Here is a 24312-nt window from a genome sequence, read left to right on the forward strand (position 1 = left end):
GCTCACCGATTGGAGTGGACCGTCCATCTAGTATACAGAGTCCTTGGTCACACCTATCTCTTGCAGGCCAACATGATTATGATCATGATAATTCTTTACATGTCAGTCAAACTGCTGGTACTGAGAATAGCTGTATTGCTGTTAGCTTCTGCTATGTTTGTAATAAAACAGGAAAATTACAAAAATGTTCAATTAACATATATGTATTTTGGGAGGAATTTTCATGACCAGCATGCAAATCTGAATAAAACTACAATAGAAAAGGTAAATTTCTTACTATTAGGTGAAAAAAACAAAATGTATGGATTTCACATTATTTGAACTCAATATAGGATACATATGTATTATTAAACAAAACTCTTAAACACCATTACATTACTTTATGGTGCATTACCCATTTGTACAAAAACATCTCCACAATAATCATTAGATCCTACATCTTTATATGACATGATTTCTGCATTAAAAAGGTAATAAAAATATACTTTACATATATCTAATTTCATATACAGTACTACAGTTGGGCAATTTGGAAATTAAAAATAATTTATGACATTAGTTACAAAATACAATATGAAAAATCTTACATATAATGAATATCTAACAAGTCTTCTAAATAGAAATGTACTGTTAGTTCAAAATTTATGGGAAGAGGAATGATCAGTCAGTCCTTAGATCTCCAAACTGGTTGCAACACACCAGTGAGATTAAAAAGATGTTGAATGATATAAGAAAGCTAAGACATCAGCATAAATTCTGGCAATTCTGCTGATGAAGTAAGGCAATACAGACTCAAGCCTCAAATATATAGTGTATAGTTCCTGTACCACAGATGACAGAATTATACATTACTGTTTCTTATTTTTTGTTACAATGGAATACCAGTTATTCAGCATCTAAGAGAAAAGTACATTGAGATTAGTTTGATTTATTGGTCAACATACATGTTAACTTTGATCAGCAAGAGGTCACAGTATGCACCATTTTCTTTTTCTTGTTTACAGTGTTCTTCTGCACAAATACAACTTCTATGCTATCTCATCTTTACCATGTTATATATTTCAGAAAGAAGCAACCAATCAGCCAGCACAAAGCTCAACCCTCAGGCACCATGGGAGGGAAGGAACAAACAAGCGAACTTGCCCCATGTGGAATTTTCCATCCTATGCCCATCTGAAGTGTGTGTATTATGATATTAAAAATCCAATCTAAGTTGTCTTAATATTTTGAATGTTTAAACAATGCATAACAAAAATTCCTCTGTAATTTAAATGTGTCTTTGGTGTGACTTAAAATGTTTCTTTCACAGCTTAGCTTATCTGTTTCGATATGCTTCATGCTTCATGAGCACAAGGAAACATGTAATGCAACTTTGAGATCCATAAACTGCATTAAGACACAATAAAGGACAATGTACAATAAGTACTGATCTAGCAAAACAATGACTTGTATCACATATCAATATATATATATATATATATATATATATATATATATATATATATATATATATATATATATATATATATATATATATATATATATATATATATATATATATATATATATATTACATTATATTGCACTAGGATTGGTGTGTATAATAGTGTATATCTTAGTATTTTGACAGTATCCAATTTATAGTACACAGTACTAATTTACAATTAAGTTTTTGTATCCTACACTATTCTTGGACCACAAGTAGATAATAACTATAATATTTTGATAAGGTAAAGCCTTAGCTCAATGGGTTTACAATATATATATATATATATATATATATATATATATATATATATATATATATATATATATATATATATATATATATATATATATATATATATATATATATATATATATATAATGTGAGGTTGACACACAAGTATTTTTACTTATTTATTTATTTATTTTATTTTATTTATTTATTTTTTTTTTTTTTCGGGAATGAGTTCAATGATTTTCAACATATATTATGAAAACAGGTAATCAAGAAAATATTACAGCTATAATATTGATAATGGTTTTAATTTCAATCTCAAGTTATCTATATCATCACAGTCTTTTTGGTAAAGAAATATCACTTTCATTGATGCTTTCTATTGCATGAGTGCTCTTACTTTTTAGACTAAAAAGAATTTTAATTCACTTGTAGATGGCTAAGGCTGCACATCATCAATACTTTCACTTGACAGAGTTGTAAAAGCATTTTATGACCAAAGACTTAATATTACATACATATTTTCCATTAAGTGTACTCAAGGTGTTCTGCAAGAACATGTGTTTCCAAACAATTCTTAAACAGGCTGGGACAAGACAAAAACACTCCTGTTTGCAGAGATGAACTCAAGATGATACAATATCCTGAAAAGGACATTATGCACTTCTCAATACATGTAAAAACCTGATAGCACACATAAAGAGCTGTGTGTTTCATAAAAAATAAATAAATAAATAAAATAAATAAATAAATAAAATACAACTTTACTTGAAATGACACTAAGGAGCTGTGATGTAAAGAGTGATCAATTTTAAATGGGATTTTGACCTTCATGTCGGCAGTGTTTGTGAAAATTCTGCACCATCACATTACAATATACATTATAGAATCTTGGTAGAGCATTATCTAGATACATAGGGTTTTGATACTTGTGGATCAACCTCCTTACACATATATACAACTGTATTCTCCTGTATATATATATATATATATATATATATATATATATATATATATATATATATATATATATATATATATATATATATATATATATATATATATAATGAAAAATCATTACAGAAAATCTTTGGCTATTAATGAAAAAGGAGGGTCAGATGATAAAACTAAGCTGCATTTATTACATAAAATGTATTGTGTACAGTTTTTCAACAATGTATAGTTGTTAACACATGTTTTAGCACTCCTATCTGGTCGTATAGTCTGAGGCTATTTCAAATACACACTTCTTGAATGTGACATCTGGTGACCTCATCACCACTTCCAGGTGTCTCCTTACCTCATCATGACTCCCAGGTGTCTCCTAAGTACATGGCAGGCAGAGCACCCAGCCATCCAGCCCACCCATAAATCGGAAACACGTCCATCATACATCAACATAAGCAGAAAATATTGATCTGACCATGCTTTTGGTTCTGGGATACAATTATATGCACTACATGCAGCTTTTCTGAGAAGCAATGGTCCCTGGCATGATAGTATTGATGAACAATCACAGTGGTTTATGCACTCATAACACAACTGAAATGTTGACAAGACAGATTGCAGGTCACCTATCACTAATTCAGCATCCTTAGAACCTAAGAGCTAACAATGTCGATCATAGCATTGTGATTCATCCACAATAGCTCTGGACCTCCCAGATGAGTGTTTAGGTCATCTTCTAAGTATCATAAAAGCCAGTAAAAGTTGATTAATATGGAAAATAAATTGAAAATTAAACTTAAATGAAGAGCCTTGCATTCAGTAGTGCATTACAATACAATACATAATATATAAAACTGGTTGTTGCACTACAGGTTATTGTTAAAAATAGGTGTATTGTGATAACAGCAACATGGCACAGAGGTAAAATGCTTGCCCCTAGTACACCTGTGCACCTCACTTCTAGTCTCACTGACATTTATTTCCTTGCTACAGTACCATGCTACTACAACTGTTGCTGCATCCTGTATACAGCCATCAGCAGATTCCTCAGCAGGAAATTGATTGGCAATAACTCTTTTTTGTAGTAATATGTGCTACTGCAAAATCATTCCATAAGGGATGGGGAGCACAAGGTGATAGAGATGATAATATCTAACATCATGCTACTGAAAGTAGCCACATTTTACAATGGATTGGTGTATTGGGGCATAACATTTGCTCTGTTTCATTCCCTGTTCAGTTTGTTTTGCACAATGGTCACTGAACACAACAATCAGCATGAGGAGATGATGTCTCCTGGCTGACACTTGCCAATTGCTGAGTAAATGAATGGGGACTGTCATGGCCATGCTCAAATACAGCATCATTATATACTTGATTCTATTAAACAACAGCCATTCTCTTATAATGAAACAAATATATTTTTCTAAGAGAAAATCATTAAAAATATACTGTGAAATAGAAAAAGATCAGATTGAGACTACATCATACTGTTTAAGAACGTTTGCAAACATGTTCATTTCCAAATTTAACTACATTTCACTTTACTAAATGTGTTATTACAAAATCATCAACCCCTAAAAAGAGCTAAAAGCATTACCATACTTATGAGCTTCATTATTTTTATGTGACATACTCCTTTGGAAAATAAATACATAAATAACATAAAAATATACATATACATATATAAAACCATTATCATGTGTTCCATAAATGAACTTGTCACTTATCTCTGTCATTCATTTAATTATACATATCAACACCAGTCAACATCAAATCTCTGACCACGTGGAACTCATTTGAGGAAATATCCTTCCTTGCTGCAATACCTGCTCTCACAACAGAAATTTGCTACCAAGTGCTCCATACAGGAGTGATGCCAGCCATGCAAACAAAAATAGTTTGAAATTTGGCAATGTTGTACAAGAAGCAAGTAAAGGAGAGCCAATATCTTCTGTATTCTTAGTTATATATTAGAAACCACCTTCAAGAACAGTAAAAAAATGTTCAACTGAGATACTCAAGTGAATAATGGTCTCAAATGATGCTGATGAGTAGAATCAGCAAAGTGTGACTGATTCTGGCCAACTGACTGGAGCAGAAATTTCACCATTAGGTGATATGGCCATATTCTTTGACATGTATAAAGGCAGTTTTACTTCTGATCATGAGATTCACGGTTCACTCAAGACTACAAGACCACAATTATATGAATCACACAGAAGTTAGTTAAGCTCCTTCCAATAATTATTAAAGCCACTTGTTCATTTGCCTGTAACATGAATGAGGATGACAGCAATTTGCTTGTATTGATCATTACACATACTGTATTTACCAATTTTTAAACAGCAAAACAAACTGTATTTGATGAGCAGCTAAAACAAACACAAATCTTTATGGAACACAGGATGGACACACTGAACTTAATGTAGTAGGTAAGTGTTCTTCACAATTAAATCTAAATATGATCTATCCAATTATAATTTTGCTCAATTACACTCACTGCATTGGTAGTTGACTACCCATTACTACTCACTTGAGCATCTAGATGTGACCTTATGTGACCTTATATTGCATTGTCTGCTAAACCTATGACAACAATGCATGTGGGCAACTTTCAAGCCTAGAGCTTAAAAATAAAACAAGATTAACTTTCTAAGCAGTTGTGGTCACCTGCATATCAGTGGCAATGAAACAATGGCTAAGTCATATATACATACAAAAATAAAGCAATCTAATTAAAAGCATATTTTTCAATGCTTTGCAAACAATGGAATTAATACAATCCTATGTTATCTCTTTTCCTTAATCAAAAGTGGTAAAATTGTACACTAGTCCTCCACCACATGTCATTAATAGAGTGATTCAAAGCATATTAGCTGATGGGACAGGAAGCTCCTGGACTAGATGGAGACATTGGTCAGGTTGTACAAATTTTATACACAATGCTGTCAAGACTGATCTATTTGGCATCCATATAATTGTAATATTACAGATATTAGAGAGACACTTAAGTAACTGGATATAGTACAAGATTTATATGCAATAACAGGAGAAGATTATGTACAATCAGACCACTATAGTCCATTCATTCCTAGCTTACAACCAGACCCCTAGCTACTTTTGTAACAGTAGTTCAGCATTATGAAGATAATCACATGCATTCAATTGCTGTTTTCCTGCACCAACAACTTCAGATAAAAAATAGCTTACCATCTTCCTTTCTGTCATATCCAAATCATGGTAATACCATTGTGTTCAGGAGGACTTCCTCTATCACAAACCACAATTTTTATTTACTATGGTATGATAACTGCATTAAAAAAAACAGCATGGAACAAAAATGCCATCCATGGATTCACTTCACATTATCTTGATTATTCTATGCTAACTTTAACTTTAATATATTCATAATCTACTACCATTCTTCTGTCCAGTGATCAAGAAACCATGTAAGTGTTGAACAAAATAAGGGACATATAGAGAAGAGAAGTAAAACTTGTAGTTTGGAGAGCTGGCCTTTCCACAAAGCAGTAGCCAGGATGGCTCTGCCATGGACCAATTAGAGATGGTTAGAAGACATTGTACAATCAGTGATGAGGTTACAAAATAGTTTATGATCCAGTTGCAAGCTAGGAATGAACAGACTATAGTTCATACAACTTGAGCCTCAATTTCATTTTCTTACCTATTCCCTATGTCTGGACTGTAGTGGATGAAATCTAGTGGATTTTTGGTCTTGTTCCAGGCTTGCGGGGAGGAACATTGCTGGCATGGTGCATTAGCAGCAGGCCACACAATATTAAAACAGTGCCCATCCACCATAAGATTGTAACAATCTCTCCAAACAATACCTGTCCCAAGATTGCCTGAGAAAAAAGAAAAAAACTTTCTTAAAGAAAGGAGAGGTAGCCATCATATCACAAGACATGACATCTACTGTAACTGAAGGAGTCCCCACACTTTTTTTATGATATGCAGGGAATACAATGGCACTATTCTTCCTACCTGGCCACATAGTGCATAACCAGGAACAGGATACATTTAAAGAATAAATTCTAAAAGCTGAAAAAGATGTGACAAAAAATCAATACATTTTAACTGAAGCTAAGAAAAAAAACATACTTTGATTTAATAAGTACCATAAATAAGAGTGAGCAGTAGTGTTGACAGAGAACAGAGAACTCTTACTGTAAAGAAGAAGTTGGCAGCAGTGTTGGTAATGGTGGCTTCAAGGGATGTGGAGGAGAAGCGTAGTGCCTTAGTAAATGTGGTCCACATGACACAATTCACTCCCACCATTAGCACAAAGAACACCACCCTTAGCACTAAAGTGTACTGGAAATACAATGAAAGACCAAATTAGCTACATCTGCTACTCCTACCTATTCTGTTTCAAATGTTTCATGGTGCAGTATACTGTACAAGAGATATGTACAGGAGCTAATATAAGTAGTACTGGAGACACATCATCAGCTAGTACATTACATTTTTTTAAACATTCAAATAACGCCTTTTCTAATGTTGTTTTCTAAGATCTTAAGAACTTTGCCAAAAACTTTCAGGAAATCTTTACACAATTAGTGTGGTTGTTAGAATAAAAACTATCAAATCTAAGGACAGAAAAATCTCTTAACTTCTGGAAAGTGGCTTTCCTGGTAGTCACTGGCTGTAATATAAGAAAATGTGAGATGTAATACTTCCCTAAAACCACGGTTTTAAATACTTCTTTTAATACTGATTATAACTGATTAAAATTAAGTGAATGGAATCAACTGATCATTGTAATCCTAACCTGATCACATATGATACTGATCTGATTTGCAGTTGTGACCTCCTCTTCACCATGCAGTGCTAGAAGAGCTGCTTCACACAGGTCTTGTGCCTCTGTGCTGGCCATGGCATATTTCCCACAAAGGCTAGCCAATGCTGCCAAAAGTCCTGAAATGACTGCATACATTTGGCCCCTCATCCTTGATCCACATGAGTCTAGGCTGCGCTGTGGAAGTAACATTAAACAACTTGAGTGTTGCTGCATCTGTCTCTGTAATGAGAATAGCATTCAGATAATGTGGAGATAACCTTAGCCTCTTCTCCTGAGGTTAATCCTTACACATTAGATAGAATTGATGTTGTAGAATATCATTCAATATATATCAACTTCCAAAAACTTACTAAAGCAAAAAAAAAAAAGAAAAAAAAAACATGGTAGAGGTTAATGAACTGACACATCACTGCACTACATCCTCCCCTTCCAAGTGCTTGATTGTCACTGCTGGCCACCTGGCCAGCTGCTGGAGCTGTGTGGAGCAGGGCAGAGTTTACTATTACGGGAATCAGAATACTTAGTTATTTGAAGTTCTTGCTTAATTATGAAGAAAAAACTAAAACAAAGGCAAGAGTTAGGCTAGGTTAGCTTAGGTTAGGTTGATATTAGGTTAGCGAGAACTTCAAATAATTACACATTCTGCTTCCTGTCATGGCTAACTCTGCCTTACCCCACACAGCTCCAGCAGCCAGTAGTGAATCTCAAGCACCCAGAAAGGGAGGGTGTAGCATGGGGATGTATCAGTTCACTAACCTTTTTTTTTTTTTTTTTTAACAAGTTTCTGGAAATTGATACATACTGCATGATATTCTACAACCTTAATTCTATCTGATATATAAGTATTAATGTTGGGAGAAGAGGCTAAGGCTATCTCCATATTCCCCTAGCATTCTTGTTAATGCAGCTCATGTTCAGCTGCAATAGCATACTCAATAAAGGGAGAATCAACTTTTTATGTTATTAAATAATTTTCTGAGGTTTTATTGAAGAAACACTTATAAAGAAAATTATATGTTTTATAGTTAGTGAACTAGTTTTTGTGATTACAATGAAACAAATCCTGTGGGAAAAAACCTTGAAAATGTGCTTGCAAATTTATTTAAAGGTTAATATAGGTACTAGACATCATTATAAGCTTAAATCTGTGTGAGAGCAGGAAACAATTTTTTTTTTTTGTCATAGTCTGTGACACAATATGGTGTATTAGGAAATGTATGTGTTCACCTAACTAAAACATACCTGTATATAAACTAATTCTAGTTAGCATGACAAGTCACACTATCACAGCTTTACTCCCCCCTTCCTGGTTAAGTTAGTAGGTTGTTATGTGTAGCTATATTTAGTTTTGAAAATCCTTTCATTGTCACGTGGCCAACAGATTGATATAAAGCAGCTGATGTGACTTTCATGGGGTCTATGTAGTGGGGCTTTGCTTAAAGGCAGTGTATTAAACCATGTCTGTAACTTAGAATATGTTTTGGCTTAGAATGCCATGCACTATATTTGAAAATCATTATTTTTCATTGTGAGGGGTAAAATTCTTAAAAAAAAAAAAAAAAAAGTTTCATGGAAGCATTGAGTCAGACTACCGAATCTTTACTAGTTTTGATAACGTAGATATACCAAGGATAACAGATGAGGGTATAATTGCAGTTTCACCCAATAAACCGCACATAAGTATGAAGTGTCTCATGGTCTAGATTACACTGCTAGGAGCATTTCTAACCCTATATTACCTTGTCGCAAGCGAATAACAAGGTCAGGACAGAATTTCAAAGATCTACCTCAGTTAGGTAAGGTTAGGTTAGGTTAGGTTACCTTAGCTTTCTGGTTGTGTTCGAATTTACTAGTGGTGGGGGTTCAAGGGGAGCACAGCCCCCCTGGTTATAATAAGTTTTTGGTTTGCTACATTTAGGAAATTTCGTTGACTTCTAGGGAAATTGGTAAATTTATAGTTTAAGCCAATGTCCCCAATCTCTACCCATGGCCCACGGTGTTATTATTAATTTCCGACAAGTAGTGTAATCATTAGAAATTATGTGAATAGTGAGAAGAACAAAATGAGGTAGGTTATTACCATGTAGTGTGTAATGGCTTAAACTATAATAAAACCGGGAAATTTCCCTACATTTTCAAAGTCTATATATCACTCGTATGTGCCCCCCATAAAAAAAAAAAATCCGGTTCCCCACGGGCCCCCAAGCTTGCTGGAGGGGTTTGGAGGTTTTTGGGGGGATGTGGGTAGAGATTGGGTATATTGGGTGAAACTGCAAATTTACCCAGATGACTAATTCAATGAGTACTGCTGAAGCCTCACCTTGCACTGGTCGTGTGGTGAGGCGCTGTGGTGTCCCTGTGTGGCCTCACGCACTCAGCTGACAGGTGTGCTCCGCCTTGCTCCTGATACACGCCACCACACGAGATTCATGTCCATACACTGTTTTGAATGAGTGTACGAGAATGTGGAAGCGTTGGTAGAGCGTGTAGTCTCTTGTGGGTGGTGCAGCCGCCCGCCGCCCACAGCAGCCAGACATGCGGCTCAATGTTTACAATGCGTGAGGCAAGGCGAGGCGCGTCTGTCAAACCCAGGTCAAACCACTGTTGTTGACTAAGCAGTGTGACTGCTTTCAGCCTTCCAATTATTCACTAATGAGCTTCGGAAACTAATAATGAATCATAAAAATTCCTTTATTTCTTTTCTGTAAATCTGTAAATGCAATCAATTGTTATCTAGGAGTATTTTTTCTTGTAATTTCTCACGTGTTATATATATATATATATATATATATATATATATATATATATATATATATATATATATATATATATATATATATATATATATATATATATATATATATATATATATATATATATATATATATATATATATATATATATATATATATATATATATATATATATATATATATATATATATATATATATATATATATATATATATATATATATATATATATATATATATATATATATATATATATATATATATATATATATACCACACTCCATATCCATATCCATGTACCACACTCCATATCCAAGTTATTTTCATATGCTGTTTTTTTATGATGATTGTTATTTATTATTATCATTATTATTATTATTATTATTATTATTATTATTATTATTATTATTATTATTATTATTATTATTATTATTATTATTATTACTATTATTATTTTATTTCATTTTATTTTACTGTGTGATATAAACTATCATTATTGGCTTAATTATTTATCTGTTGGGAAGTGTGTGTGTGTGTGTGTGTGTGTGTGTGTGTGTGTGTGTGTGTGTGTGTGCAAGAGGAAAAAATAACGTAAATAGTTTTAGGTTCGGCGGCATCAAAACAAAATCATCCGCATGTGATTCCAGTAGAGAGCAGCGAATAGCCTCATATCTCACGACCTTAGAGAAAGGAGAAGATTGGTTAAGTAAAAAGGTGAGTTATATACAAAACCAGCGTGAAAGTAGAGGGTAAATGGTGCACTCAAGTAATTCCACAAGTAAGAATAAGGTTATAATTGCAACATCCTCGCGCTTCTGCTTGAGGGAGATCTTTCCTTGGGTCCATCTGAGGCAAGGCCTCGCTGAGACTTGAATATTTAAGTTGATCATCGATGGAGTTAGATATCCTGGCGCCTCGGGTTTTTCTAGGATGTCGGCCAGGAACTATTTATTTATTTTTTTTTTAACATTTGGTTGTCCTGTTTTGACTCCTGTTATATTCCTTATGTGCTTTGGGGGACTATTGAAAAGTCTGCTGCCTCTGAGTGAGTTGTGGATGAGACTTGATGCTGGAGGGATAGGCTTCGGTATTCTTTTTTTTCTTTCACCAGTCTCAGCATGGCTTTTCCTACCCTTCTTATCAGATAGAGCTTCTCATTCTGAGTAATTTAAACACCCCATATATATATTCACCACAAATCATTTACAATGCTGACTGATTTTTAAAGATCTTTTTTTTTTTTGGGGGGAGGAAGCAAGGTCAGTTTAGTTAGGTTACATTAGTTTGGTTTGGCTAGATTAGTTTGGTTAGTATGGTAGCAAATTTATATTTTTCACCCGTCTAATAATTTCGGACCAGACTACATATTTCTGGTAGATTTGGATGAGCTTTTAATGCATCTAGTAACCGTTTCTGTTGCAAGATGTTTTTCTTATGTGAGAAAAGGAGGTTAAGTTCAGTGATATGCAAATTACCGTAACTTTTCTAAGTTTTGAGTTACTGCCTTCATTTATGTATCAAAGGGAAGCTTGTAATGCATTATTTCTGATTTTTTAAATGCTTTAGTAATTTTAGTAAAATTGTGTATGTTTATTTTTATTAAAGAATAAATAAATAATTTTAAAATTCTCAGTGTATTTATCAGCTATTACTGAACTTTGACCTCATTTTCTGGCATAATATTGGTTAAAAAATGGTGGTACATGTTAATATTGATAAAAATAGTAATAGTAGTAATACTGTAAAAGCATGATCATTGATAACATTATTATTATTATTATTATCATCATGTTCCCACATACACCTTCGCAGCATGTGACGTCAATGTCTTACCCACCCATGCTACGGGATATTGGACCCTTCTTTCTCGACCCCTAAAACTGGCCCACTTATCCATTCATTGGTACAGGATATTGTACCCTTCTCTCTCAACCCCTGCCTGGGTCAGCAGCTGTACATGTCTGGAGGGCTGAAAATAGAAGTTTTTTTTTTAGGGACTATCAACCATACTTCCACTGTAAGAAGGGTCTTACATTCAATCCCAGCACATAGAGGACAGGTTAAACTAGTGTTATATGCAATAAAATGGTTTTCATGGGGGATGGCATGTTGGATCCTTTTTGTGTATCACTACTCATATACCCTGCCACACACACACACACACACACACACACACACACACACACACACACACACACACACACACACACACACACACACACGTGTGTGTACCGGTCCGCGCACGGACCGGTACAGACTCAGTGCGATTCCCACCATGGTGCGAGCCATCAATCAATAGTATTTCCCTCCTAGATTAGACTTACCTTTAGGATTAATGTTAAGTTTTTCCCCATTCCCTATGTACATTTTTTCAGTTTGTCAACTGCCTAAATAATAAACCGTTTATTATTATTATTATTATTATTTATAAACAAGCAGAAATTCATCAAAATGCATTAACTAAACTTAACCTAACCTAACTAAAACCTAAGCTAACCTAACCTACCTTAATGGTAAATTTGATAAAAATTAATATCTCAGGAAATAACAATTTGTGATGGTAAAGGTATACACCACTGTGTTATATGTGACCCAAGCACTTCACAGAGAACTTTTTTTTTTTCTCTCTGTGAGATGGATGAATATGTATAATAATACCAGTTTGGTTTGGTTAAATTGGGTTGGTTTGGTTAGGTGATTAGTATGAAGGTAGGTTAGGTTTGTTTGGTTAGATTAGATTAGTTTGGTTAGGTTAGATTCATTTGGTTAGGTTAGTTTATTTTGGTTAGGTTAAGTTAGGTTAGGTGGTGATGGTGACAGCCAGCTGGCAGCCAGGGTAAGCAGCAGCCAGTCCTCTCAGGGGGAACATTGCTAGAGAGTGTTGCTGCTGTGTTACTTATTTGTGAGGACCAAAACTTTTTTCTGGTATATTTGGTCTGTTTTGTAATAATCTGCTTTTTGTTTTTATTGCAAATCAGTAGTTTCTGGGAGGATGGGGGATCGGGCGGTAGAAAATAAAAACTAATGATTTGTGGATAAAACAATAAGCAGGTTAATTCAGAACTGCTGAAAACTACCTGAAAAAAATAGTTTTGTCCAGAAGATTGATAGGGTAAAAATTTACTCAGGCTTTGGCAAGGTGTGGTTGGATACATTTCCTGCCCACTTTAGAGTTCTGATCCTGTGGTGTTGCCTTTATTGGCTCTGTTCTTGGGATCTTCCACATATAAATTATAGTGTGACTCTTCATGTCTCTCAATGGAATAGTCCATATGTTCTTGGGATCTTCCACTTATAAATTATAGTGTGACTCTCCATGTGTCTCTCAATGGAATATAGTCCATATTTGTTCAGCCTTCCCCTGAGTTTTAATAGGTTTCTGTGCTTGTATGATCATTGATTTTACTAGTATAGAGTCTATGGAGGCTTTCTAGGTGTATAACATTATCGTTTGTTAGGTGTCCTCAGGTGGTAACAGTAATCGATGTTTGATTACTAATGCCTTCCGCAATGTAGTTAGTGTTGTGGGTTCTTGTGCTTGGAAGGCTTTTAGTATTTGACCCATTAGTTGTTTAGATTTGGAGGATGCTATTAATTAAAATAATACCAAAATGTCTAAGGGGGGGAACATGACAACAGCTCTGAGATGAGATTCCTTTACATGTGAGCTATTGTAGTGCAGTTATACCTACCAGAATTGTTTCCAGATGGTATTGAAATAACATTAGCATTTTCAGCCAAGGACTCGGTTAGATTAGGTTAAGATCAATTCAGTTTTATTTCACTTGATTCCTTCAGTGTTTAGATCAGGGATTCTCAACCTTTTGCAAGCTGGCCCCCACCAGAGCTGGTTCAATGCTGTTGGGGTCCCCCCTCCTCCCTGCACCACCCAATCAGCCCTCTCCCCAACTATGCCACCATAGATAGATAGCCCTTGGCTAGGCTATTATTGTATTGGCCCACATTATCATTATTGTTATTATTTTTTTTTCCCACCCGTCCTGTGCTCATGCCCCTCCAGGAGAGTGTCCGCACCCCACCGGTTGAAATGCAATGGTGTAGATTATTTAAAAAAAAGAAAAAGAAAGCCTTAATATTTTTCTCAGAAATAAATAGTCTTGAGATTAGTAGGCTAAGGTTGTTTTTATAATCCCCATATTTTCATGAGATATGAGCTCTCAAGTGAAAAATAATTACATACCAGAAGTTTAACGTTTCACTCATCCCAGCCCTAATTTGATATAACATAACTGATTAAGTAGATTTAATCATGATCTAATTTTTGTATTAATTATTAATTATTAATTATGACCTAAAATATCTTGTTTCTTTTTTATGTTTTCAAGGATAAGAGATGGAGAAACCAGACAAGCCTGAGGCCCCGAAGACTGTGGCAATGGTGTATGTGTGTGGAGGTGAGGACACATGTTGTTCATATGTCATGTAGCTTAGTGGTGGCCATATATATATATATATATATATATATATATATATATATATATATATATATATATATATATATATATATATATATATATATATATATATATATATATATATATATATATATATTTTTTTTTTTTTTTTTTTTTTTTTTTTTTAGGCATATTTCAATAGATACTAACACAACCCTGGAACCAAGCATCATTTCTTACATCCAGATTTGTATATTATTATTATTATTATTATTATTATTATTATTATTATTATTATTATTATTCATTTATATTTGTCTTTGATCTCATCATTGTTTACTCTTTCTTAGCAAAAGTGGCATAATATCTACAGAGGCACCATGGATTTAGTACCTGTCAATATATTGAGTTTATCATGTTATATGTGGTCTTTGACTTATCTGGTTCTTTTATGGTTTTTATATTTTTACTTTATACACAGTGTGATCTTACCAGTCACATGGATAAGTTTATGGTCTCATCATTCTGATGCAGTTTATTATCTTTTAGGGTTAATGTTATAATTTAAGGATGATATTATAAGAAATCAGTTTTATCTCTATTTATTTATTTATTTTCCATGCAGAGTGTCACACAGAGAATGAGATGAAGCCCCGTGATCCAGTGCGTTGCCGCAGCTGTGGCTATCGCATCTTGTATAAAAAACGCACCACAAGACTCATTGTGTTTGATGCTCGCTGATGCTGTTTCCTGGAAGACACCACTAACTCATTTAAGCATGTTTTTTATAATAAAATTGATATAATTAACATGATGTTTATATGGTCATATTGAAGTCAACCAAATATAAAGGTGTTTTCCTCTCTCTCTCTCTCTCTCTCTCTCTCTCTCTCTCTCTCTCTCTCTCTCTCTCTCTCTCTCTCTCTCTCTCTCTCTCTCTCTCTCTCTCTCTCTCTCTCTCTCTCTCTCTCTCTCTCTCTCTCTCCAGGGACAGATCTAAATGTCCTTTTTAGGGAGAGGACTATGAGAAAGGAATAGGATGGCAGGCAATCAATTTTAGATATATAATCATTAGATATGTAAACATAATTGTAGGTTAAGTATTTATTATCATGGTCAGGGGTAAATCTAATTGTCCATCATAGAGAATCTTGGAGGAGTGTTAGTAATAAGCCACATGGTTTTGGGTACCGTCACGTATGAGGTAGCCACTCCCTCATCAATTGGTGTGATCTAGGGGGAGGTATCTGGGCCTGAAGATCACCATTGTGCACAATTTTCTAAGCATACTATTGTGGAGTTCTCATATTTGAACTTTAAATTCCAGATATCTCCACTGATCCAGCTTTCTTCCTCTTATGGTTGTTCACGATTTCACATCTTCCTTTGATTTAAAACACGCTTGTATTTGAATTGTTTTTTTAGTAGTTGATTGATTGACTGATTGAAGTAATTCAGTTGGAGGTTAAAGAGAAGACTGGCAGTGGCAAATATCTGTTTGCTGACCTATATATTCACAAACAACATTCATTGTTTAAATTATGCAGACCCATTTGAATACTGCACTTTTATTTTTTCAATGGAACCTATTTCCTCAGTCAAATGGTCATGGCAAAATTAGGTCAGGATGATTTGGATGACAATACATACACCTTTCCAGTGGTAGAATTTGCCCATATTGAAATCTAAGTCAAGGATGTCTATCATATGTAACTTGCTGGAAATTGATACTTTTTTTGTGTCATAATGTTGCTTATATGATTCTTTATCCTAGAAATAGACAAATTAAACAGATATTCAATATATTTCTGAATCACCTGTGTTGATTTCTGATGCGAGTACATAATTTTATATAAGTGACGAAATAACATGAACTTTTGATCCCTGGTGTCCTCTAAAATTCACTTGTTTGCATATATTATTTGTCAATTGAGTGAACTCACAAGCAATAATTTGATTGGTCATTTGTTAAAACATTCCCAATGCCTAGTGAGATTTTTTTTTTCTTTTTACTCCAATGTAAGGCCCTTGGTGCGCCGCCTACGGCACATAAATCTTGTATTGCATACAAGGCTTTTTTTTTTTCTGACCCTAATAGCAAATAAGTACTTAAAAAAAAAGAAATGTGTCTTTTTGTTCTTTCAGATGGTATCAATATCTGGTCCAGTTCGTGAACATACAGTCATCCAGTTAATCCTTCATTTGGCTTCTTTTATTTATTTCTTTTTGAAGATCTGAAATTCCGGACATTTGGAGAACTTTCAAAATTCCTTCCAAAAACAAGTTTTGACATTAAATCTCGGAAGTCCGGAAAGATCTGGGTGTGTGCAGAAGCCCTGTCTTAGACACTGGATTGGGCAATCTGCTGTCAGATCTTGTTTCTAATGTCCAGGGAAGAAATAAGAACAAACCTTCTACCATGGAGCAAGTGAGGAGCTTTTGTTGGGCTGCAAATAGCCAGCAGAACTCGTGCGTACAATTTCGGCACTCAAGTTTTCAGTGACCTCTAATGTACAACTATAGCAGGGTAGGTAAATAAGCAGACATTCGTGTTTAAACCTTGGAAAGGTGGGATAAATCTTCAGCCATGGAGGATAGAAGGACAGTGCCTTACGTCGGTACTGTAATTAGGGCCTTTGTACTCCCGCTGCAAGGCTTCTTTTCCACACAGACTTTCCCTGCTCTCCTGTTTCTTTATTTTAGGAGCGAGCGGCATTGTAAGCGTTTTGTGTGTGTGTGTGTGTGTCCTTGACAAGTCTCCTTGGCATGTAATATATATATATATATATATATATATATATATATATATATATATATATATATATATATATATATATATATATATATATATATATATATATATATATATATATATATATATATATATATATATATATATATATATATATATATATATATATATATACACACACACACGCACACAGACACATTTTGATTCATTTGTGATTTGTAGCTGAAAGGCGTGTTACTGTGACTGTCCATTATCATTCTTCGTTCGTCTTGTGAAAGCTTTTGAACTACAGGGATTAGCATACCGTAAGGTGCTTTAAGTAACGTAATGTGTTGCTGTACGTAACGCAGACGATATTTCATGGTAAATAGTTGAGCAGTCAACATGGCAGGCAGCGCAGGGACACGGCAGTGCTGCCCAGACACACTCTATCATCATTTGTCACCATTTACTTTACAGCCGTCTCAAGGTTGCTTGAAACACACGTATGTGGAAATTTGCATGCAACTCTACGTGTAAAGTCATTAGTGGTGACATCCCCCCCCCCATAAGCGAGGTGGTGAGTGGTGCGGCGTGGATCTCTTGGACCTTGTAGTGGTTCCCTGGATAGGTGTTGTTTACCTTAGCGACGGTTGCCACGCGGGGCGGGGCCACCAGCCGTCCACATGGTGAGTGGTGATACCATCTCACACTGCATTAACCATTTACAGTGCATCATACTCAGCCATGACTCACCTTTCCCTTACCTTCACAAAGTGCTGCAGTGAAGGGGCCGCCACGCCCTTACCTCCCTCCCTTTATCTTCGCCTGCTCGTCTCCCTCATTATCACAACATCCAATTTTCCAAAACGTCAGCAGGGAAGAAACCTCAAGTCATGACCTTTATGAATGTCACCATTATAAATATAATTCTAAGTAACAAAGGCGATGAACAGCGCTTCTCTGCTTGAATAAATGTATACTGTAATAATGAGTAACTTTAAAGAGGGTTGGTATGATTGAGATCTGGAAGGGAGTGAGTTACGAGAAGGAGGGCGATAAACCAGGAAGGGAGGAGGGTGTTGAAAATGGGACAAGGAAAGGGGAAGAGCGGCAGACCCCCTAACTCATCCTCAGAGACAAAGATGTGTATTATAATATGCACAAAGCTTTATATTACTGCCTCATTAGACTTGCTTGCATCATCATTTAACATTTATTACAGTCATTTGTTATCATGAATGAACGCAATAATTGTATAGACTAAGCATGCCAGCCGATATTTCAGTGCCATCAGGACAGCGCAGTGTGTTAATACTGAAATGTCCTTCCTGGCGCAGCTATCATCGATTGTGTGTCTGGGGGCGATGGAGAAGGAAGGCAGAGGACGGTGTTGTAGGAGTTAAGGAGAAACAACATACATTTGACAGAAAAGGAAATTAATAAAAAAAAGTTTCCGGTGTTTTTCGCACAAGTAGCAGTAGTAGTTAAATGTAATAGTAGTAGTAGTAGTAGTAGTAGTAGTAGGAGAGGAGTAGCAACGGCAGACGTTTGACAAAAAAAAAAAAATCTTAGTGGTTGTCATAGTAGTAGTAGTAGTCTACTGGTAGTAGTAGTAGTAGTAGTAGTAGTGACAGCAAAAGCAATAGTTTATACTGCTCCTGCGTAGCTTTAATCGCTAAGCTTACAAAAATCAATGAAATGTTTGCTGATTGCTCGGTAACTTGCTGCGTGCCCCCAATAAATATTATAATATCTATTATCCTCTGTAATTTTCTTTCTATATTAAGGTATTTAGTAGTGTTTGTGACTGTGGTGATTGGAGGGAATCGGCTTACTGATGATCTCACCGTGGCGTCACCGTGTGTGTGGTGACCAAAGAGTATTGGCGTTTCTTATTACCTTCGTTATCGTGTGGCTTGGCATGGAACGTGAACTGAGATTATTCTCTCCTATAAAAGATCCGATATTAAATTATGAAATATTAGAAACAGTTTTTCTATATTATGTTAATGAATACTAAATTTTAAATATTTTCAGTGATTTAAGAATAAAGATTTTTAGTTTGTAGTTTTTATCTGCTTAGATTTTTGTCATTTATTATTATTATTATTATTATTATTATTATTATTATTATTATTATTATTATTATTATTATTATTATTATTATCATTATTATTATTATTATTATTATTATTATTATTATTATTATTGCTGTTATTATTATTATTATTATTATTATTATTATTATTATTATTATTATTATTATTATTATTATTATTATTATTGTTATTATTTTCATTATTGCTTTTAATATCACAACCACCATCATCGTCCTTTCTTTACACAAAAAAAAATCTCGTTAGTTTCGTTTGTAAATATTAAATTTAAAGAAAGTGTGCAGCGTTCGCAGCATACTCTCTCTCTCTCTCTCTCTCTCTCTCTCTCTCTCTCTCTCTCTCTCTCTCTCTCTCTCTCTCTCTCTCTCTCTCTCTCTCAGCGTTTATTGATTTCGAAGGGAACCATAAAAGAAGTTATGAGTCTGACAATTGAATTTTTTTTTTCTTATCAGTGTATTGTGTGTGTGTGTGTGTGTGTGTGTGTGTGTGTGTGTGTGTGTGTGTGTGTGTGTTGGCATAGTGCGATGGCAAAGCACACACATTATCTCAAAGAGCTGATGACGTGTGACGCACGCTCGCCCTTCTCTTCTAATAGTCTGAAATATTTTTTTTTACGTAGAATTATTGACAGTGGCAGGATCTTTATGACCCTTTTGCGCTCGTTTGTGTCTCTGTCGGGGGAAGACACTCTGATAAACTCTATACCTAATGTGATGTTATGTTAGTGTTGATGATTCTGCTGGAAATTGTTGTTCGAATTGGAAAATATTGGTGTTTTGAGTGTTTAGGTGAAATTCGAATATCTGGTTATTTATTTGTTTATTTATTTTTCGCGCGCGCGCGTGTGTGTGTGTGTGTGTGTGTGTGATTTTTACAAGTCTTAAAGAAAGGTAGAATATAAGATGGTGATTATCATGTTTATGTGTTTACTTCGTTCTCAGAATGTTAAAACTTATTTCAAGCTGAAGAGGAGTTTATGAAATGCTGTGGCCTCATTCCGGTAAGCGTCGCCTGCCTCCACCACCGTCACAACCACACGCACCTCGGCTCCAAACATAGACACTGACACGCACGTGGCCTCCCCGTCTTGTCATGCCTTTACGTAAGAAGGAATGTGAAGAATGAACGTGAATCGAATAACATGGAGGTTAGCTTTGTTTGGAATTGATTAGGTTCTGCTTCTTATCCACCTGGCTGCCTCTCTGGTCTCTCCCCTTCCTCCGCGATTCCCTACTAATGTGGGAAATGAAAGTGGAAGTCAGCTACGTTTGGAGTGGGTTAGGTTCTTTTTTTTTTTTTTTTTTTGTTTTCTGTAACCTTTAAGAATTAGTATTTCCTGATGGGTATTCTTTTAAAAGACATTTGTGCATGGCGACCAAGGGCTGGCACTTTCTCTTTAGGTATATGTGCTTCTGATCATTTTCACAGTCTACGAGGATCCTGAATAGAAATTAATAAAAAAAAGAACAATAATAAAATAAAAATAGGTAATTGCATTAAAATTAACACAGCACTTAGTGCTTGTGTATTAAAGACTAACTTAGTGGACAGGGAATACTGGACAGATGCGCAGTAAAAAGCTAACTAACGCAATATCACATGCAAAATTGATACATTTCAACAATTTCCTGACCGTTGTTTCTTAAAAAGATAAGTTTTGTTGTTGATCTACCTAATGTATCCCCGGCCCATCATGTTGAAACACTTTGTTCACTTAATTACATTGTTTTCAAGGGGCGTGAGGCATTTTATCTCAGAAATACAGGTTGTGAGTAGAAGTTTATGAAGGTATTCATGTCACAGTGCTGAGACATTTCCGAAGAAATTAAGCAGACAGTGATAAACTACATTATCAACAATTCGCTCACTTACAGGTTGGATGTATAATATAAGCACAAAAGAAAAGACCTAATTTGAAGAATATCTCAAACTCCTTGGGCTGAAAAAATATAGGCGCTCTAGGCATTTGTCATCAAGAAACTCCTTAAGTCTCGCAATGCGGCTGTGAATTTTCTCCTCCTCCCTTCTGCAATAATCGCTTACGTGAGGAAAACTGGATGAAAATAATGGAGGAGCAGGGAGATTAATGCGCGTATTTCAGGGCAGGGAGAATATATTGAATATAATGTGGTGTTTTTAGAGTTGCCAACCAGCGGGTGTCGCCAGCGAATCAATCTTTCGGTCTTAAGATTTTGTTTATATATATATATATATATATATATATATATATATATATATATATATATATATATATATATATATATATATATATATATATATATATATATATATATATATATATATATATATATATATATATATATATATATATATATATATATATATATATTATCGTTTATTACACGTATATCATTGGGACTTGTAACCGTCACTCTTCAGTACAATTAGTAATACTGTTGTTAACTAAAATGTGGTTGACCATTCATGTCGATTTAATTATTGGTAAATAAATGACTAACTAAAAATTTTGCTCTTTAAATTTTCTACTGCATGAAAGCACTGCGAAATTTAGCAAAATTGGGTTCTCAAAAAAAAAAAAAATAAATGTATATATGTTATTGCATCTGTTGACTATCTACCTTCGATATACCAATCTCGCCTCCGATGAAATTCAGTTGAAGTCCAAATTAAGTAAATGGGACGTAAGCTAACATCCTGCGTCTAAGATTATCTTTGCACATCAGATGTGGCGCCTTGATCAGAGTTGAGGGTCAAATATGCTGCAAAGACGCTTCATACCTTAGTTAATTAAGTGTTAAAAACATGAGCCTTCTTGATGTCACAAATGAACAATACATCGTTGTATTCAGGACTGTTGAATAGGGAATACCAGTGGAGTGTGTTTTATCCGTAGAATACTACACGAAGTGGTGTCCCGTGGTCTTTGTCGAGGCCTCTGTCGAGATGTACGCACTCTAATGTTGCTTCATGAATTCCGTCGAAGGCGAGACTCATATGCCGAAAGCAGGTACTCAGCAGATGCTATAACATAAGTAGAATTTTTTCGAAAACACAGCTTTGCTCGATTTTGCAGCACTTTCGTGCAGTAAAAAAAAAAAATAAATTATTTTGTCTCGTTTACCAAAAATTAGAGTGCAAGAATGATCAACTACATTTTTATTAACAACGGTATTACTTATTGTATTAATCTGTAACTATTACAAGTCCCAGAAAAAGAGCGTGTAATTTACGATAATTGAAACAAATAATACAGCCGAAAGACTGAGCCGTTAGTGACATCTGACAGCTTTGAAAACTCCCCATTGGCTCGTATGTTCTCCTCGGAGTGTTTCCTTGTGCTTCTCAAATAATTTCACTTCAGTTCTTTACTTCGAGCAGTGTTCACGTTGAGCCATGCGTTGAATAATTGGAACTAGAGAATGTTCTGGCGTGGTTTGGATAAGGGAGAATGCAGCGAATAATTGGTTGAGTGCTCTCCCTGACAGTGTGTTCCCAACTCGTGCTCCTCATATCATATTTTTTTTTTTCCTCCTAGCGGTGTGCTCTTGCTCTGAGCTATGCGTGGCATATTAATGGAATCTATAGTGAATGTATTTATTTAATCTTTTAATTTATGTGGGAAGTAGGCTTTTTTTTTTTTTGTTCAGGATTATACGTAGTCTTATGTAGTGGTTAATAATCAGTTAATTTGTATGTATCTGTCTGTCTCTATCAGAGAGAGAGAGAGAGAGAGAGAGAGAGGAGAGAGAGGAGAGAGAGACGAGAGAGAGAGAGAGAGAGAGAGAGAGAGAGATGAGAGAGAGAGAGAGAGAGAAATATGCTACGCCCCTACTTGTCTTCGAGGAGGGCAAGAAATGGAGAATGTGTGGGGAATGGGGGTTGTCCGTCCTTTGGTAATGCCAGTTCAGTTGTAAGCCGCAGATCACCCCACGTTTCTTTTCCAACAGCATTTTTCCTTGTTTTTATCCTCTCTTGGTCTTCCTCTGCATCTTCTACCTACAACATTCTATTCTGGCGTTTTCTGCACTAATCTTCCTTCCCGTCTCTCTCTCTCTCTCTCTCTCTCTCTCTCTCTCACTCTGCTCTCTCTCTCTCTCTCTCTCTCTCTCTCTCTCTCTCTCTCTCTTTTATGGCTCAAAGATTACTTAGCAAACAGAAAACAATGTTATTTTTAATAATGAAAAATCTTCCACAGCAAACAGCCACACTTGGTGTTCCGCAAGGTAGTGTCTTGGGTCCCTTATTGTTTCTAATATACATACATGACATTTCAAATATTTTTTTTTTCTGAATCTAGAACAATATTATTTGCAGATGACATGACAATGTACTTGTCAGGCCCAAACCCAGATCAACTTATACATAATGCTAATGATGAACTAAAAACGGCTTTATGTATGGTGTCTAAGCAACAGACTCACTATCAATACAACAAAAACTTACTTCATGCTATTTACAGTAAAACAAACTTTAAATCTTCCCCAATTATGTATAAATGACAAAATAATTTTATGAACTGATAAAATAAAATTTCTTGGTGTTACTTATGATGATGATTCATTAACTTTTAGGCATTACATAAATAACCTCACTTTAAAAGTATCAAGACACGTCGCTCTACTTTATCAAGCAAAAGAATACATGCCACAAGAAGTACTTAACACCATTTATTATGCCTACATATATCCATTATTAATTTATTGCAATCCAATATGGTGCACAACTTATCCAACTTATTTAATTCCTCTTAAATTACAACTCAAGAAAATAGTAAGAATAATAACCAATAGTAATTTCTTAGAACATACAAATCCTCTCT

The 24312-nt window shown here is 34.8% G+C and overlaps 2 protein-coding genes across 4 annotated transcripts in view; one reads left to right on the plus strand and one right to left on the minus strand.

The window, feature by feature from the left end:
- Positions 1-300: 300 nt before the first annotated feature.
- On the minus strand, positions 301-10131 carry LOC135101320 (transmembrane protein 42-like). 3 transcript variants are annotated; one of them, XM_064005161.1, is made up of 4 exons: positions 9814-10131; positions 7464-7662; positions 6860-7006; positions 301-6537 (listed from the first exon to the last, which is right to left on the minus strand). In XM_064005161.1, exons 2-4 carry the CDS (start codon positions 7638-7640, stop codon positions 6391-6393), a joined length of 471 nt encoding a protein of 156 aa, XP_063861231.1. In that variant the 5' UTR covers positions 7641-7662; positions 9814-10131; the 3' UTR covers positions 301-6390. The 3 variants fall into 3 exon arrangements, with proteins under 3 accessions (XP_063861231.1, XP_063861214.1, XP_063861221.1); XM_064005144.1 differs by having other exon boundaries at positions 7464-7712; XM_064005151.1 differs by having other exon boundaries at positions 7464-7667; positions 9814-10128.
- Positions 10132-17890: 7759 nt separating this feature from the next.
- The window catches only part of LOC135101337 (dynein axonemal heavy chain 5-like), a 95893-nt gene continuing 89471 nt past the window's right edge, over positions 17891-24312 (plus strand). Inside the window, exon 1 of the mRNA XM_064005200.1 lies at positions 17891-18080. Within this exon, the coding sequence (XP_063861270.1) occupies positions 18078-18080 (3 nt within the window). The 5' untranslated portion in view covers positions 17891-18077. The remainder of the gene's footprint in view (positions 18081-24312) is intronic.

This window comes from Scylla paramamosain, chromosome 1, assembly GCF_035594125.1.
Source record: "Scylla paramamosain isolate STU-SP2022 chromosome 1, ASM3559412v1, whole genome shotgun sequence".
In the NCBI taxonomy this organism is placed as follows: Eukaryota; Metazoa; Arthropoda; class Malacostraca; order Decapoda; family Portunidae; genus Scylla; species Scylla paramamosain.

What these genes read in the sequence shown, in the direction of transcription:
- LOC135101320 (XM_064005144.1), bottom strand. Translation starts at nt 7,706, where the DNA reads ATGCAGCAACACTCAAGTTGTTTAATGTTACTTCCACAGCGCAGCCTA. An exon ending in TCAGTATCATATGTGATCAG is followed by an intron (nt 7,007 to 7,463) that starts GTTAGGATTACA and finishes TTGTATTTCCAG; the next exon opens with TACACTTTAGTGCTAAGGGT. An exon ending in CTGCCAACTTCTTCTTTACA is followed by an intron (nt 6,538 to 6,859) that starts GTAAGAGTTCTC and finishes CTTTTTTCTCAG; the next exon opens with GCAATCTTGGGACAGGTATT.